Source organism: Megascapheus bottae, chromosome 23 (assembly GCF_031878675.1).
Source record: "Megascapheus bottae isolate mThoBot1 chromosome 23, mThoBot2.hap1, whole genome shotgun sequence".
Taxonomy (NCBI): Eukaryota; Metazoa; Chordata; class Mammalia; order Rodentia; family Geomyidae; genus Megascapheus; species Megascapheus bottae.
In genome coordinates, this window is record NC_143531.1 from 24,001,002 (window position 1) to 24,020,168 (window position 19,167).

Here is a 19,167-nt window from a genome sequence, read left to right on the forward strand (position 1 = left end):
GATAGAGCACTAGCCTTGAGCAGAAAGACTCAGAGACAATGCCCAGGCCCTGAGTTTAAGCCCCAGGACCCACACACACACATACAAATGGTTCATATAAATGTTGGCTCAGATTTCCACTTAAAGAATCAATATATCACTTTCAACAACACACCTTTAGGACAAAACCTTCCACTAAAGACACTCCCTTTCCTGATCCTTCTGCAGTGCAATCTTACAAGAAGCCATGAATGAGTCACTATTCACGAAAGGATAATCGAGATCCTTTTTTACATCCCTTTTTATCATTGCCTGCACTACAGATAAAATAAGGTCTGTGGCACTCTTATTGAAAGTTACCCCATATTTACCAGAATACGACAATACACTCCCATCCCATTCCACTAACACTGGAGGAGCAGGTCTTATCAAATGCTTTAATATAGGACTTGTCAGGAGTGGCCTAGAGTGTTAGACCAGATGGTACTGCAGGTTGTGGGGGAAGAGGGGTGCTATGCACTGCAGACCTCTGTCCACTAGATGGCGGCACAACTGACATCATCACTGGATAACCTTTAAGTACCTGGACACATCACCAAACACCTGATAGGCATCCGTGCAAAACTGACTCCTTCTGATTCTTATCTGGACATGTTTGCCCTGGGCCTCTCAACCTCTCAGCTTCTAAACTGTTCATCTAATCTTCAGGAGTCAATCTGAGGATTGGAGAGCAACTAAGAGGCACAAGCTTAGCATTCCCACCGCCACTGGTACTACAAAAAAAAAAAAAAAAAAAAAAGATGAAAACATGCAATCTAAAAACAACGTATAGGTTGGAGGGTTTGTCAGCCCTGCTAGTCTGCTAGCCCAGGAGTTCCCTTACAGACAGACCTAACTGCATTGCTAGTGTATGGCTGCCTCAATATCAAAGAGTTAACAATTGTTTAGAAGCTGGAATGAAACAGACCATGAAATACTTGGTTATTGCTTCATGTGTTACATAAACATCCCTATTGTTTTTCAGTCCAACCACTCGGGCTTCTAGAAGGAACCAACTCCTCACTAACCTCACTGAGGAAGGCCCCGCCCCCCCCCACAGTTGCCACATGAAGTCCACCGTGGAAAAGCCAGATATATCTAAGCCAGATACGTTAGCTATATCTAATCACAGGCAAGAACATCTGAGGAGATCATAAAAGCAAGAAGTATCCTTTCAAGAGTGAGAGCCTACCACAGCACACACAGTCTTTGAAATGTCAGAGCAGGGAGAACAAAACCAGAAGCACTTTCTTTAGGCCAAGTCCCCATGTGAGGAGTCAGCAGAGCTCACAGAATTGTAAGTCTCTGTTCAAGCTGACAGACAGGGTAACAGCAAGCTATATTATCTGATAGTATCTGAGCAGACTCTAGTTTGCCATGGACAAAACAATCTCACACACACACACACACACACACACACACACACACACACACACACCAACTATTCCCACAACACAAAGTGAGTAAAAGGATCACCTTCCAGCCTATGGTGCTTGACTCAATAGTGGATGTGTAGAGCCATTTCAGACCCTTCAGGAGTCCATTCATGGGGGCCCACACCAGACATCTCAGCCCTCGTGGAGGCTGAGGCAGGAAGATCTCGATCTGGAGGCCAGACTGAATAACAGGGCAAGACTTCAATTCAACAACGCTTCGTTGTTGTATTTCTTTATTTTCAGCTATGTTCCTTTTTGTCAAGAAAGATTTTGTGCAATGTAATTCACACCATAAAAAAAAAAATCAACTCACTTCAGTGCACAATTCGACAGCATTCTAGGTACTCACAGACTTGCTTGTATAACCCTCACCAAAATCAATTTTAGAACATTTGTATCACTCCAGCGGGAAAAGATTCACATCCATCCATCATTACTCTCCTCTCCCCTCCAACCTCCTAGACACCACAGGTTTCTCTCAACCCTGATCTGGCTGCCTCTGGCTTTCCTAACAAGTGAAAAAGTAAACCCACCGTGGTTAAGCCACCTTTCTGTTATGTAACCAAAACTATTTGCCACACAATGAGCCCAGTACCGCCCGCTGTCACCATATTTCCCGATTGTTCTATTTTTTTTTTGGGGGGGGGGGGTAGACAGTACTGGATTGAACTCAGGCTTGCTAGGTAAACATCTTCCATTTGCTCACAGCCCTACCCTGTTTGGGCTTATTTTTAGTTATTTGGTGTCGTTATTTTCCACATAGGGGCTCAAGGTTAAGTTTTTTCCCCAAGATGGCCTCACACTAACACCCAGACCCCCCTTCTCATCCCCTCCTTCCACATGCTGGGATGAAGGGCCTGTGCGCCACACCCAGCCACCTAATGGCTCACAGTCCAATGGAGCAGAAACAGATATTTAGACAGAAGGCAAAACCCATGTGCACGAAGCCAATTCATGTACATGATACAAAGGATCCCAACAGAAAGGCTGAGAAAGCTCCATCAGAAACCCACTTATAATACCCACACAGTCCATAAGAGGTTAAATTTATTTTTTTTTTGTTTAGGTTAAATTTATTGGCAGAAAGAAAGAAAACAGTGAAGCCAGAACAAAACCCCTGGAGCAGCGCAGCAGAAAGGAAAAGGATGGTTGACTGACAGCTGCTTGATTGAATCTAATCCCAGTTCTGTCACTTCTAAGCAACAATTCAATTTCATTTAATCCAGCACACGTTTAGTGATCACCCACCTTATATATAAAGTACTGCACTTGGAATTGCAGTGCCAAGCAATGCTAAGCGAGGCACGCATCCTCCTCTCGTGGAATTCACGAGAGACGAAGAACAAACAGCCCCTAATTCCTAATCGGCCTCCTGGGCCAGCAGCTGCCAGGGGAATGGATCAGGTAGGAGGCTATCTCACTCCAATTTCCCATTCTCACCTCCACAACTGCAATCTCGATGCGCATTCACCCCTCACCCAAACCCTCCTGGGTTTGTGCCAGCAAAGCGTGGGATCTCCCCACTGGAAACAACACAACTCACACATGCTCATCCATGTATGCAAAGTGTGCATTTCCACTAGAAAGGAAGGTCTCCCTATGAAGCAGTTTAAGGGGATCTGCTCTAGAGGTTTTCAAACTTCATCTTTTGTATTGATTATATATTAATTACACAAAAGAGGTTTCACTGTCATCTTCTTATACACACATAGAATATACTGTGGCAGACATTTCAGCTTCTTTCTGGTATAGTAATTCTTATTATTTGTTTGTTGTTATTATCTTTAAATAGTTGTACAAAGGGGTTTCAAGTCAATGTATATGTACAATGTATCATGATAAATGTCTCACACGTACACACAAACACACACACACACACACACACACACACACACACACACACACACACACACACTCTCTCTCTCTCTCCTCATAAGAACTTTTTGTTATTGTTATCAGTCCTAGGGCTTCAACGCTAGTCCTGGGTGTTGTCTTTGAGCTCTTCAGCTCAAGATTAGTGCTCAACCACTTGAGCCACAGCACCACTCCATTTTCTTTTTCTGGCGGTTATTTGAAGGTAAGAGTCTCACAGACGATCCTCAGGTCTCAGCCTCCTGAGTAGCTAGGATGACAGGCGTGAGCCACCGGCACCTAGCTTCCTCAGAATCGCTTTTAGAGAGACTCAGTCAGAACAACTCAATGCCCAGCTTCATGGTAATTAAGATTAAATCGCGGGCCGGGAGTTTGGCCTAGTGGTAGAGTGCTTGCCTAGCATGCACGAAGACCTGGGTTCGATTCCTCGGTACCCCACATACATAGCAAAAAGCCAGAAGTGGTGCTGGGGCTCAAGTGGTAGAGCTCTAGCCTTGAGAAAGTCCAAGGACAGTGCTCAAGCCCTGAGCTCAAGCCCGGGACTGACAAAAGGATTAAATCGCTTACAATAAACACACAGCCTGCAAGTTTAACAGATAACATACTTGGAAGGCCAAAGGAAATCACAGTTGAAATGAAGCTGTACCTGTTAAATTATTCAAAAGCTGTTTCAAAAGCTGTACCTGTTAAATGATTCTTTTATCATATCCAATAATTCCACAACTTACCGGTCAGCAGCTTCGATATCAAAACAAAACCTCCTGTCAATGGAGTCCGTGTGCCTTCTGATGCAATCCTTCAAGAAGAATACTTCTCCATCCCCCTGCAAGCAAGCACACCGCTCTTAAAACCACATTACACGCAGAGCCACTCACCAGGAGCAGAGGCACCAGGTTCAAGACTCCCAGTCCTCTTTTCTTTAGTGCCTTTCAAACCAGTTTGCTCAAACACAAAGTAGAATCTAAAGTATTAATCCTTTGTTTTTGTCCTATTTTCAAGGTTCCCTAGATCCTGCTCTGATTAGAGAAATATTAAGCCAGACTTCGCCAGTACTGTTCTAAAAGGTAGAGAGAATATCAGTAGTTTCAAATGTTAGAGTATCTTTTTGTCTCTCGAGGTACTATTTGATGTGTGTGGCAGGCGCGGGGAATGGAAGATTCAATTTAGGGCCCCTCTTTTGACTTTGGATTATTTTTCAGACAAGGTCTCTTTACTTTTTCCCCAGACTGGTCTCAGTCTGGGACCCTCCAATTAGCTGACATCATCATACCGGGCTCAATGTACAATTTGTTTTTTAAAAAATGGTGCTATTTCCATATGTCACAGTCACTTTGTGGCCTTGAAGAATTTCAGTTCTACATGGATCAAGCCCCCAGTACGTTAGGGTCTTAAATCAGGCCTTACCATCATTAACAGCGGTAACCTTCGGCCCACACAGCTTTCCTGTTTCAGAAGTGAATCACCCTGAATTTATCTGTACTTCTGGTCTTTTTACAGGAATGCCATTCTAATGTACGGTGCCACCCTCTGTAAAGGCATTAGAGAGTTAATTCTGGTTCAACAACTAGCCAGACATGGGAGGTACACTCCTGAAGTATTAATACTCAGGAGTTGGAAGCGAGAAGGGGTATGAGAAGTTCAAGGCCAGAGCAGACTGCTCAGCAAGTTCAGGACAGCCCACTTTGTGAGACTACTGATAATATTAAAATAGAACATGGGAGGTGGTGTTAGCAATGAGCTCAGTGGTAGAATGCTTGCTGAAGCACGCACAAGACCCCAGGTTCAAGCCCCAGTAGCGGAAGAAAGGGAAAGCATATGGAAGACGGGACACGGATGCTCAGTTAAGAGCAACTGTAAGATGTGTGAGGATAACAGTCTTCTGGACTCCAGATAATGTTTTTCAGTATTCAAACAGGTAAACATTCCAAATATTACACCTATAATCTAAAATAAATGGGGTTTTTTTGCAGAAAGATATGTCTTAAGCAGAGGTATCTTAAGACGTGAAGGCTTGAAGTCAACACCCACTGTTAACCCCTCAGTGTCCAAGGTGCTTTCATGCCTCCTCCGCCCACAACCCACACTATGAGGTGTATTTTGTCACCCCATAAACATGCGATGATTGTGACCTGCTTTATGCGCATTCCTCAAAGGAGCAAAGTACATGAACACTGTGGTAAAGCTGCCTTAATTCTGTATTTACTTAAGTAAAACTATAGCCAACCCACCCCACAAGCAAAGAGATGCCTTGACCAGCTTCCTGCAATTAATTCAGTAGTAGTAGCCCCAGAGTTTTGCCTCCAGACCAGCAATCATTGTTATGGCTGCAACTGTTTATAAAATCCACATGAAGGTCACCTTCCTTCCCTATGCAGTCAATGTCTGGAGTCTTCTTACCTAATCGTAGCTGCTCAGCATGTCACCTCTTTGGGAAGAGTAGTTTTATGAACAGGGAATAACCATTTACGGGAAGAAGAGTGAAAGTCTCTACAGATTGCTCTTACTACAGTGTTTAGGACTACGAGTATGTGTGCAAGTCAGACACCATGTAAACAAAGGACCCAGGAGTCGCCAAGGCTCAATGTCTGGGCCATTCTACATGCAGACAGGAGGGGAGGGGAGGGGAGGGGAGGGGAGGGGAAAGGAGAGGAGAGGAGGGGAGAGGAGAGAGCCAGAGGAGGGGAGGGGAGGGGAGGGGAGGGGAGGGGAGGGGAGGGGAGGGGAGAGGAGAGGAGAGGAGAGGAGAGGAGAGGAGAGGAGAGGAGAGGAGAGGAGAGGAGAGGAGAGGAGAGGAGAGGAGAGGAGAGGAGAGGAGAGGAGAGGAGAGAGCCAGAGCTGTTTTCTGGCCTGTGTGGAAACCGAGATTTATTTCTACAAATGAAATAAAGGTACTATTCCAATGACACTCCCAAGAAACAAAGTACCTCTCCTATAGACTATAAATAGAAATTAATACTCACAAGTTTCCCTCCAGATCTGTGCTCAAATGGGATCATGTTGAACTTCTTTGCTGCCTTCCGATACATGCAGTAGTGTTTGACCCAACTGGATCCAAACGGCGCCGGCCCTTCAAGACAACACAGAACTTTACATGAGCAGATCACCACATCACTCAGAGGAAAACTCGAAACACAGCTATCAAAGCGTCTCCTGTGAAACCAGCCATTCTGCTGCTCTAAGAAAAAAGCGCAGGAAAATAGCAGAAGCTGTGGAGATGCTTTATGGTAAGACTCCATGTCACTTTCAGGAATGCAGACCTGACTGAAAGACTAGAAAAACTAACATTTACTCATACCAGAAAAATCTCTGCGTTTCGGCTCAGTGTTATACTTGTTTCAAAGTATTAAGAGCTCATTCAATGTATGGGATGAATTTGATCCTTGCTTTGAAACTATTAGTGCAGACCCAAGAGCACTGTTAATTTTTTTTTAAAGAGCATGTCGCCTAATCCACTTAGGTACACGGAAACTGGTCCCTTAGAGATGACAGGGAATTATCATAAACAGAGTATCGGGAAGGGAAGAAATGAGCTTATTTACCAGTAAGAATCCACTTAGCTTTAGGAAAAGCTACTAACTTTATCTTGGGAGGCCATAAAGTGATGAAAGGGTTACAAGACACAAATGGCTAAGATTTCTGTATAAATTCTTACACTGTGTCCTTTGGTTGACAAACAACACACATTTAATGCTAAAAAGTAATTAAATACCATGTAGTATCTAAAGGGTGGGTGACACATCATCAACCTAAAGAAACTTGAAGCTTGGATGAAATGCACCTCAGAAATGAGCGAGCCAACCCTCAAGTCACTGTCTGTGGGCCCACAAGAGAAGGCACGACCCCTGCTCCATCCCCTGATCCCACTCAGCTGGCTCTGTGAACAGTCTTAGCAATGGTTGGCATCCTACAGGTGGTGCTTAGTGATGCATGGCTCCTGGCATTTTAAAGGACGTGGTGCCAACATCCAGACGGTGAAGGATCTTAGCATCATCATGGCCTCTTGGCACATGTGTGGCCCAGCTGAGAAAGGCCCTTCCAGCCACAAGAATCATGGGGACAAATAAAACTCTTTTTCTTCTTGAATGCCGGGGAGTCAAGAGCTGAAGCCAGGGCCCATGGTCACGCTAGGAAAGTGCTCTCACCCAGGGCTACATCCAAAATTCTCTCTTCTTTATAAATATCCAGCCTGGAGCAATTTGTTATAGCAACAAAGAATGGAGTATAACCATACTAAATACAAATTTCAAATGTCATGTATGCCTATTCTTCTTGCTATTTGCACTCTTGATAGTTTTTGGTTTTGGTTTTGTTTTTTTTTTGAAGAAAACCCTGGCTCACATTGGTTTAGATGAGGAATGATGTAAGCAAGAGATACATTGCTCTTGTTTTTAACTGTGAGGATAGGGGAAGAGTGTGAGCATAGGAGTTGGGGTCGGTGGGAGAGTGTGTGTGTAAGGGGGGGGAGAAAGGGGGAAGAGAGAGAGGAGAGAGAGAGGAAAGAGAGAGTGAGGGAGAAAGAAAGAGAGAAGGGAAAGAGAAGGGGGAAGAAAGAGGGTAGGAGATAAAGAGTACACCATCATAACTCGCCCCCTCTCCAGCTTGGATCCCTCATGAGCTCCTGGGTCGGTGTGGTGCAGAGGGAGCTAGCATGGCTGCCGTGGGAGATGCTCAACACCATTCCCAAGGTCACGGCTGCTCCCAAGGTCACTGTACAATGTCCTACTCCACAGTAGAAAGGTGGTTCCCTTCAGTGCGCCAACTACGCTGTCCAGGATAGCACAGGGAAAATAAAGAGGCGGGGATCCAGAGTGCCGCAGTCATTACAACAGTAACCAGGCTTAAACGTGTCCATGTGGCTCCCGCCTGTAACCCTAGCTACTCAGGAGGCTGAGACCTGAGGAGCGTGGTTCAAAGCCAGCCCGGCCACTAAAGTCCGTGAGACTCTTATCTCCAATTAACCACCCGAAAATCAGAAGTGCGCTGTGGCTCCAGGGGTAGGATGGTAGCCTTGCGCTGAAGAGCTCAGAGATAGCAAATGGGCCCAGAGTTTAAGCTCCACGACTGACCTCCCCTCCCCCTCCCCCCAAAAAAGCGTCCAAGGACAGTGCACAGGCCCTGAGTTCAAGCCCCAGGACTGGCAAAAAACTAAAACAAAAAACCCCACAATAACCAGGTTTTAAACCCAGCCCTCTGTGTGGGGGGGGGGGGGGACCCAGAACTCCACAGATGCCCAGGTGTTCAAGCCTCATAGCTAAAATGGTGTATCGTTTACACACAACCTACATCCAGCCCCCAGACACTTCCTTCTGGAAATGCCACAGAAATGGTGTCTACACTAGCATGTGCTGGAACAGTGACACGCGGCGTCTGCTGTGCCGGGTTACGACACGGTGCCTGGTATGGACGCCGTTTTCCCCCAATGTTTCTGGGGTGCTCAGTGGAATGCAAGGTGCAGCACTCATGGGTGCCTGGATCTGCTGCCCCCACCGTGGGGGGGGGGGCACTCCTTACTTTTTTCCTGCACATACAGGTAGCCTTCTGCAGTGAACTGACTGGCTCGCTTGTGGTCCTTGGGGTTCTGGCGGATCTTGTTCATCAATTCTTCCACTTCTGACCGCGTTCCTTCAAACCGGTTCCGAGTCTGAAACGCAGAGCACAGGCGCGTGTCAGCTTCCCGCGGGAATGCCTCAGTACACAGTTGGCCATTTCTGAGTAATTACAATTAAATTTGTGGAAAATGACTATGTGTGTGTAGACACACACACACACACACACACACACACACACACAGTGATAAAAATATCAACCTGGAAAGTATGTATTTTTACACCAATCTCTCGTTTCTAGTGTTGTATATGCTATATGAGCACTTAAAGATTCTGTGACCATTTCCCAGTTCTTTGTAAATTAATAAAAATGGAGTGTCTTATTTTTCCAGGTCATGTTTCTCCCCGCAAGAAAGAAGGGAAAAGATTTCCCCCTCCCAATAACGTATCTGAGCTCTCAGAGACAAATCACATTAGTGAAGGGGTCTCCAGTATCTGTCAGCGGTGCGCAGCAAGCCCAGACAGGGCTGAAAGTGACGGAATTATCAAGGACATCACAACAACTTAGGACCTGGACATGGCTTTCCTCCAGAGCTCAAATAATGATGTCAACATGGAAAAACTGCTGACAAGAAATCATGGAGAAGCTGGTGTGAAAAATGATTACTGAAATTTCTCCTTTTCCTCCCTTCCAGGAAAAAGGTACCCGCGAGCTCCCAAGGGTAGAAAAATGTACTTCCTTATCGGGGGATGTGGGAACTGACAAATGGAGACTGTAAAAAGGAAAACTTGCCTGCAGAGGTTTAAATATAAACTAAGAACTAAAAAAATAGGAAAATAAAAAACAGACTGCAAAGAAGGTGGAAATGCCGTGTGGCAGGTCTCTGTGGCATGCTCCCATCTCTCGAGCCCCACAATGTCTTGTCCTTATCTTAAAACTGATCTCAGGGGGACACTGGTAGCTCGCCATCTGTATTCCTGGCTAGTCAGGAGGCTGCAATCTGAGGATTAAGGAACATCTGACTCTTATCTCCAATGAACCACCTAAAACCTATGAGTGGAGCTGGGGTTCAAGTGAGAAATCACCAGTCTTGAAGAAAAAAGATGAGCGTGCCTAGGCCCTGAGTTCAAGCCCCAGCACATGTACGTATGTGTACACACACACACACACACACACACACACACACACACACACACACACACACGGTGCCCATGGAGCTTGGTACAAAGCTAACCAAGACTAAACATTCATCAGATGGCTTCCACTGAGCAGGAACAGATAGACCTCCATCACCAGCAATGAGAAGTGAAGGCAAACCCTGGTGCACCAGGAAAAACACAAACCCTGGAAGCAGCCCCCTGGCCTCTGGAGAGAGCATGGCTTCAGAAAGAGGAAAGGTGCTCTTTACCGGCCTCCTCTACCCCCTCCACGCTGGACTGTAAGGAAAACCTCCACTTTGGGACTTTCATGAACACTATTATACACCAAATAAACTACTTAGGGCAATGCTAACACAAGGCAACGTTCGTCTTAGTGGCATTATTTTATCATAGTTATGTCATTCAAACATCACAATAATTATTTTCTAATGAAGGAAAGTATCTGTCTGTATTCTTAAATACATTTCCTTCTGTGAACAATTCTGCTCTAGTCTTTCTTACTTCATATTATTCTTTCAGGCACAGAGCGCAAGGTTAGTTTTTTTTTTTTTAATCATTTGGAAAATCTACTTTCTAAAAACCATCCAGCCACTTTTTTGGTTTCCATTTATTATTCTAAATTATAGAAAATGGATGAGGACCAAATTCCCAGGAAAAAAAAATCTTACCCTATCTGTAATAGAAAGGGTGTCACTGGATGGCAAAAAATAAAAGACCTTCTTTTCTGATTATAGTTTTGTTATTTATGCTTTTTTTACTGCAGTAAAATCCTAAATTCTCCACCCAAATTATCTATAATGTTATGAGATATAGACAGTTAATTCTTATTATAGGGTCACATTTGAGCATTTTTCACACGTCATTAAAAAAAGCCATGTAACTAGCACTTCTCCCAGCTCTCTATAGCCTGATTTCTTATTTTTATTCTAACAGCTGACATCGTTGGGGAATTAAATGAATAGCCAAGAAAGAAGTACATGATGTCACCATCGAGGTACAGCAAACTGTGTGCTTCGAAGGTGCCAGTCTTTCCAAAGGGAAAACAAGTAACTAGGAAGCAAAGCTGAAAGGCAGTGCCTGTAGTCCGAGCGAGTGGCTCAGAAGGCTAAGGCCAGAGAATTACTGAAGGCCAGGAGATAGAGGCCAGCTGGGGCAAGATAGGGAGAAGAGGAAGAAGAGGAAGAAGAGGAAGAAGAGGAAGAAGAGGAAGAGGAGGAGGAGGAGGAGAAGGAGGAGGAGGAGGAGGAGGAGGAAGAGGAGGAGGAGTTGTTCACCTCTTAGGACTAGGTGTGTGTAGCTTACCCAGTTGAGTGCTGGCCTCACATTACAAAATTATACACCATGCTGCCTAATAAAGTTCCCTAGACCTCTTTATCCAAGACCTGATGGGAAGTGTGCATTTACCAAAGGAAAACATCACCTGTGCACACCAGTACACAGTGAACACAGGGAGAATGGAGGGAGGAAATTCCACTCCAACACTAAGCCTGTCTATAAATAAAAGCCATGAGGTACAGTTAACAGAGAAGATAATGCAATTCGTCGTCGTCGTCGTCATTTAAAAACCTTCAATCTAGAATGACAAGTTTGACTGCCAGTTCCCCCCGGCCCACCCCCAATGGTATTGGAAGCTTATCTTCAGAACAGTCAGTCCTAGGGAGTGGATGAAGAGCCCGCCTAAATGAACAACACAGCAGATGACTATGACACGTGATGACCACTAGGGGGAAATCTATCCCCACTTTCTCCACATCAGCAGCTCTGCCTGGCCTTTAAGGCTTTGCCAATACACCAAATACATGATTAACACATGTTCCAAACATGTGAGGTTTTTTTAAAAAATATATACTCTAAAGATTTCACTGCTCACATTCTGAATGTTGATCTGTAGTTCCATCTTGTAGTGATTGAAGTCTTTGGAAAGTTCATGTCCCTGATGATAGAAAGTGAACATTCCCTGGAAGAAGGACAGCATCTATGACAAAGGACAAAGAGGACATGAGGACATGAGGACATTCCAACACACCTCCAGCAGGAGAAAGAACCTGATCAGGAACAGAGTACTTCCCCTCCTCTCCTGTACCTAAGCAATCCAAAGGAAGTCACTACAACTCCGGGAAATCTAAGTACAGATTCTTTATTTAAAATAAATATCATTTTTAAGAAAAAAGATATTTTTCTTAAACATCAGGACCATCGTGCGATTTTTACATATGCTCTGGTAATGGAGGTCATATCCCTTTGTCCTCATTTGTCAAAAAGGATCCCAGTTTCCATTAGTAATTAAAACCTTCATATTGTAGGTCAATGCAGTCAATAAGAAAGGACCACAGATCATACACCCAGGCCAGTACAACTTCTGTGTTGTTAACAAGAGGGTTCAGTGACCCAGGGTGAAGTCAGGATACTAATTAAACCCTCCAGTGTTCTACCAACTCCCTACCTGGCCCCTCTTAATTAGAAGGCGGCTGCTTCTGCCCACACCAAGTGCATCTCGAATGGGCAGAACAGATTTGGGCAGAGTGGGAAGGAAATCCCAATAGTCTTTTTCCTGGGAACACTCCGTGAGGTTCAGTCAGGTGCTGTCTAGGTTCTGGGTATCTGGGTATATGGGTGGTTCTGACATCAAATGGCCAGTCACAGTCCATTCCCAATTGCAACCATCACTTGTATCCCTGTGACACAATGCTGGGCAAAGCCACAGACGCTGTCTCCATTTCAGTTCCTTATTTGCTAAGTGGGAAAACCAAAGTATCTTACTGAGCTCTTGCTTGGAATGAGAAGGCACTGAGACAGCACTTCTTAGAACAATGCCTTAAACCACGACTGAGCACGTCCAGGCCCACTTCACCTACGCCACAATGACAGCGTGAGTCATTATGCTATGGAGGTTTAATGACTTCTAATTGTTTAATTTTGTTACTCCGAATGGATTTCCAATTAATTAATACTTGGTTGTGCCTTTCTCAAAATCGTACGTATGACAGAGGTAATGGATACTACTTAAATTACAGCTCAAAAAGCTGTATCTGGAAAAACACCAAAATGTCATGGTAAGTCTTAAATTAATATTGACAATGTTTCTTAATTTCTTGACTGAAATTCATATGAAATACCCTTGACAGTTTAAGATACGTAAGTATGCATATCAGCATCTAACTGAAAGCCTCTGCATAAGCACAGAAGTCATGGTTTCTAATAGAAACATGAAGAAACACTAGCAGGTGCAGTCAAGCTCAGATGGTAGAGTTCTGGCCAATGAGGAAAAGTCAAGGACAGAGTTCTAGTGCACATCTCCAGCCAAAAGAAAAAAGAAAGTAAGAAACAAAGGCCAGTCACTCTCAGAACCACAACGACTCCACAGAATCTCAGCAGTGAGAACTATATTGAAATCCTGATTTAAAAAAAAAAACAAAAAAACAAAAACAAAAAGGCTGGGAGCGTGGCTCGGGCTCAGTGGTAAAGTAGCTAGCTGGCCTTAGCACACATGAAGACCTGGGTTCAGTTCATCAGGACCACATGCACAGAAAAGGCCAGAAGTGGCGCTATGGCTCAAGTGACAGAGCACCAGCTTTCAGCAAAAGCAGGTCAGGGACAGTGATGAGGTCCTGAGTTCAAGCCCCAAGTCTGGCATAAATAAATCAAGCAAGCAAATAAATAAAATAAACTTGAAAGAATAAGTTAATGCACAAACTTCAGAAACAACTTTGAATAAAGATTATCCTGTGAAGATAATAAATAGCATTGTTTCTCACCTTTCAATGCAAATTTCTTTCAGAGGGATTTGTAAAAGGGGGGGGTCAGCTAGGAGCAACAGTGAAGTAAGTAGAAACTGCACCCCAAGCTCAGACTTGGAGAATGCACACAACAGGAGCACGTATTACCCGTTTCACACGCTCTGGGTGCCGTTTCTTGATGCTGTGACTATCTGTCACCCCTGACAGTGAAGGCCATCTGGCTTCCTGTTACACACAGTGGCCGCTGGCGACCGTCAATTAGATCTAGAGAGGAAGCTATTATATCAGGAAATTCTCCAAGCACACAGTTTAGTTTAATACTCACAGGTTCCACGAATTCAAACTTCTTTCTTTCTTGGATTTCCTGAAGCTTACAGACATATTCAAGAGACAGCTCGTAGAAGTGCTGCCGGTTTTGCTCTACTTGGAGATCTGCCTGCAGTAAAATAATTGAGGCTAGTGAATCTAATGAGAGAGAAAGGCAATCCTCTACACCAGAGGTCAGCAAACTCCAGTCCACAGGCCACAGGCCAAATATGGCTCTCATGGTACGCGAACAGAAAGCTGATTGCATGTCATTTGTTATTACTCCTTTGTCACAGGGACTGAAGACCTAGGTGCTAGGTTCTCTTCACAGAACATCTGCCCTCAACTAAGTGTCCTCTAGGCTGAGACCTATCTGTAAAGTCCAAATCCAGAACATCACTCCCTGAACACGTCCTCTGAGCTGTCAGCTTGAGCACATGGACAGCGGGAGAGGCGAGGCACACATGCCACCGTGTCTCAGACTTGGCTCTCACAGGCCAGCCAGGCTGCCCCCTCCATGCCTGATCTTCTGAGGGCCCAGGGGGCACCGGCTGCTCAGAATGCTATCCCAAACTCCAGCGCTGGCTCATCTTGCCTGACTGGAAAAGACTGGGAGAACAGCACAGTGCCGGGCTGCTGAGAACAATGGGGGACAAAAGACATGGGTTTTTCCGGACTTGACTAATTTACTTTTTAAAGTACTTCACGTAGGCATTTTCTCCAGAAAAAGATAGAGAAAAGGAAAAGCCATGAAACGAGGCTTATCTAATCATAGCGAGTGGGAGATGGTACACATACATGCATGCGTCCATCCGTGCGTGTGTGCATGTGCGTGTGTGCATGTGTGTGTGTGTGTGTGTGTGTGTGTGTGTGTGTGTGTGTGTGTGTGTGTGTAAGGGGAGTGTCCTATCTGCACCCACGACAGGACAGACACACTCCTCATTTACTTCCCGAGAACGTCTGCCTCTGCCTATGCTGATAATTTCGTATGGTCTTGTGAATGGTGTTACACACAGCCTTTGGGGGAAAGGGGAGTGGATTTTTAACCTTGTGTTGTACATAAATAAGTAGACAAGTGAACAAGGGAATATACTGAAGAAAGCCAAGGCGACATGTCCCCTATGATCCCAGCTACTCAGGACAATTATGGTTTCAATCCAGTCCAGGCTGAAAAGTCCATGAGATTCTGATCTCCCAATTAACCACCAAAAAGCCAGAAGTACATCTGTGGCCCCGGTAGAAGACTGCCAGTGTGAGCTGAAAAAACTAAGAGACAGTGCCCTAGCCCGGAGTTCAAGGCTCAGTACTAGCAACAAAAAAATGTAATAAGGAAGCAAATTATTATCAGGATGTGATGATAGCTTCTGCAGGTAGCATTTAGACAGTTGACAAAAGACCCAGGCCACGAAACGTGGCTACAGTCTGAATCCATTCTAGCAAGAGAGATGACATTTGCATTGGACAGCCACGTGCACAGATGTGACTTGAGAAGGAAAAGGCCACGGTGAGCACAGAGTCCCACCTGCTCCCCCACAGGCCCTGTGGAGAATGGAGACACCTCATTAGAAAGCATGGTGGAAATGGAAATTTACTCGAGGCATAAACCTCCTCTTCAGACATCTGGCAGTAGAGACAAGGGAGGAGAGACTGAAAAGTGCTAAGGGCAGGCCAGTAAACAATGACAGCTGTCATTACAAAACAGATCAAGGGCGGGAGATGGAGGAACTGATATAATCTTGGCATGCTTTTCTATATACTGCAGGCCAGGGAGAGAAGAAAGCCCTACCCAAGCATTACAGTGAGGATTAAGTGGTATAAAAGCACCTTTCTCTTCTACAAACTGTGGACGCCATCCATATGTCAGTCAAAAGAATTAGACAAAGTATGTATAGATAATGTCAGACCAATCAATCAATATATCTGGAACTAAATATGTGATATTCCAGTAGCACCAGGCTTATGTTAGAGCTGTGCAGATAATACCTCAGGAAGTACATAGGAGTTGTATGTTCTACCTGAAATGTAGGATAATTTAAGATCCTGAACTGCAAATAGCATTATTTCTCATGAAAGCAGATTATAATCCCGTGAAATTTCTAATCCATCCTATGCAGAAAGCTAATCATAGGAGATTTGCCAAGAAAGAGAGGAAATGACAGACAAGATATAAATTCCTTTCCCATTACATACAACTCTCTCCAGAAATTAAAAAAAAAAACCTCTATACTAATGTAAGTAAAATAAACACTCTTTCCTATAAAGGTAAATTTTCCAGGTTCTCACATTAAGTAAGATTAATACCTCAAAGTAAAATGGTGCAAAACTCATTAAACAAATTAATTCGTTCAAGAAATCTTAAAAGCCAATTATGAGATTCCTGCAAAAAATGCTGGTTAAAGTGATTGCTTCTACAAAAAAAATACTCAAAGCCAAAATACTATCTGCTAAGCATCCATGTTCAATCAAATACTATAAGATAAAAAAATCACCTTACGGCTCTTTTCACAGAACTCGTCTTTCTGAATTACCACAAAGTTTTTTTCAACATCTGTACAATCTTGGATGAAAAATTTTCAGTAGTAAAGCACACCGTAAAAACATTTTTTAATAAGCTGAATGTCAAGCCAGGCATGGTGGCTCACGCCTGCAATCCTAGCTACTTAGAGGGCTAAGATATAAGGATCTTGGTTCAAAGCTAGCCCAGGCACCAAAGTCCATGACATTCTTATCTCTAATTTACCACCAGAAAACTACAAGTGGTGCTGTGGCTCAAGGAGTCACTAGCTTTGAGATGAAGAGCTCAGGGACAGCTCTCAGGACCAGCCAAACAAACGAATGAATTAATGAATGAATGAGGAAGAAGAGGAAGAAATGCACCAGCCACAGGTGCTGGTGGATCTTGCCAGTAATCCTAGCTACTCAGGAGGCTAGGTATGAGGATTTTGATTCAGAGGCAGCCGGAGTAGCCAAATCCAAAAACCCTAACACCAATTAACCAGCAAAAAAAAAAAAACCAGACTAGAGATATAGTTCATGAGCCATGAGCAAACAAAGCTGAGTTTGAATGTGAGGGCCGAGTTCATGCCCTGGAACTCTCACAAAGAAAAAGGAGGTGGAGGGAAATCAGGAAGGAGGAAGGGAAGGAAGGTGACATAAGAACGTTTCTTAAATTCTGGAAACAAATAAAGAGACAAATACAATGAATACCTCTTGCAAGTGTGAGTCTTTCTTTTTGGCTGATAAATTCAAATGTTTATCGATGAGACTGTAATTCTTTTCGGTCTCTTTGTCAAACTTCTTTTTTTCTTCCTACAAATTAAAAAAAAAAAAGGGCAGTAATGATTAAACAGAAAAATAGTCACACTCATAGTTAATCCACTGGAAAGCTCAAAATATGAAAACTATTTCAGAACAAATCAAGTGTCACTGAATGTGCTGGGACCTTGAGGAAGGCTGGCCTGCAGTCCAGAAGCCAGGGGCCACCAGTCACAGGCAGAGCAAGGAGCACACCGCAGCCCCTCACACGACCTATTCAGGAGCAGGCTGGGATCTGGGGGCTGTAGTGTGAAGCCAGCCCAGACAAGAGAGGCCATGTTACTCGTATCTTCAATTAACCGACTAAAAACTAGAAGTGAGCGGGGCTCCAGTGGCTCCCACCTGTAATCCTAGCTACTCAGGAGGCTGAGGTCTGAGGAGAGCAGTTCAAAGCCAACCTAGGCAGGAAGTCAATGACACTCTTATCTCTAATAAACTACTCAGAAAATACTGGAAGTGGTGCTGTGACTCAAGTGGTAGAGCACTAGCCTTTAGCACAAAGAGGCTCAGGGACAGAGTCCAGGCCCTGAGTTCAAGCCCCAGGACTGGTAAAAACAGAACAAGTGAAAACAAAAATAGGGCTGTAGCTCAAAGTGGTAAAATACTAGCAAATGAAGTTCAGAAACAGAGCCCAAGCCCTGAATTCAAATCCAAGGACTGGTGTGCGTGCATGAGCACATGCACACATGAACACACACACACACACACACACACACACACACACACACACACACAAACTAATGCAGCAGAGTATGGTCTAGTGGTAGAATGCTTGCCTAGCATGCATGAAGACCAGGGTTCGATTCCTCAATATCACATACACAGTAAAAGCTAGGAGTGGTACTGTGGCTCAAGTGGTAGAGTGATAATCTTGAGAAAAAAGCTCAAGGACAGTGCTCAGGCCGAGTTCAAACCCCATGACCAGTCCTCCCCCTCCCATCCAAAAAAAAACTAATGCTGTGTCTCATTTCCCAAAAAAATTAGAAGCAAGAATGTATAGTAAACGACCCAAAACACTAAAAAAGAAAAGAACCTTGCTCCAGAATTTGGTTTAGCAATGGAATTCACTTAACATTAAATTTTGCCCTATTTTTTTAAATCATAATAATCCTTGTTAGAGGGCCGGGAGTTTGGCCTAGTGGTTAAAGTGCTTGCCTAGCATGCATGAAGACCCGGGTTCAATTCCTTGGTACCCCACATACATAGCAAAAAGCCAGAAGTGGTGCTGAGGCTCAAGTGGTAGAGCTCTAGCCTTGAGAAAGTCCAAGGACAGTGCTCAGGCCCTGAGCTCAAGCCCAGCACTGGCAAAAATAATAATAATAATAATAATAATAATAATAATAATAATAATCCTTGTTAGAAAAAAAAATCTTGGAAAAATTCTTCCCAAAACAATCGAATATGAATCTAACCCTCAGAGCACTGAACTGAAATGCCACTCATCTCTAAAACTGCCCTGCATTGCTTGCAACACTAGTGAGAACAACTATGGACAGGTCAACAGAACCTGGAGTGATGTGCCAACTCCAGCTCTGAGCCGGTTTGGCTAGCATGACAATCAGTTTTCAGGAGCTGTCTAGGTCTAGTGTTTGTTGTTCTTCCGTTAAAGATGCCTTCTGAGAACACAAGAGCCGAACCTTTCTGTGAGGAGAAGAGACTATCCCACACTGAGAGCCACTGGCCAATCTGGCAGGGTTTTTTTTTTTTAATTATTTTTTATTGTTAATATGGTTAATAAACATTCTTAAACATTGATGAGAACATGATGACCTCATG

The 19,167-nt window shown here is 44.1% G+C and overlaps 1 protein-coding gene across 1 annotated transcript in view; it reads right to left on the reverse strand.

Moving 5' to 3' along the window:
* Arhgap10 (Rho GTPase activating protein 10) overlaps positions 1–19,167 on the reverse strand; it is a 176,414-nt gene that overhangs the window by 87,822 nt on the left and 69,425 nt on the right. Inside the window, exons 5-10 of the mRNA XM_090356869.1 lie at positions 17,284–17,385; positions 14,096–14,206; positions 11,904–12,008; positions 8,838–8,967; positions 6,287–6,393; positions 4,055–4,149 (exon numbers count right to left, since the gene is read on the reverse strand). Coding sequence (XP_090212995.1) covers positions 4,055–4,149; positions 6,287–6,393; positions 8,838–8,967; positions 11,904–12,008; positions 14,096–14,206; positions 17,284–17,385 — 650 coding nt within the window. The remainder of the gene's footprint in view (positions 1–4,054; positions 4,150–6,286; positions 6,394–8,837; positions 8,968–11,903; positions 12,009–14,095; positions 14,207–17,283; positions 17,386–19,167) is intronic.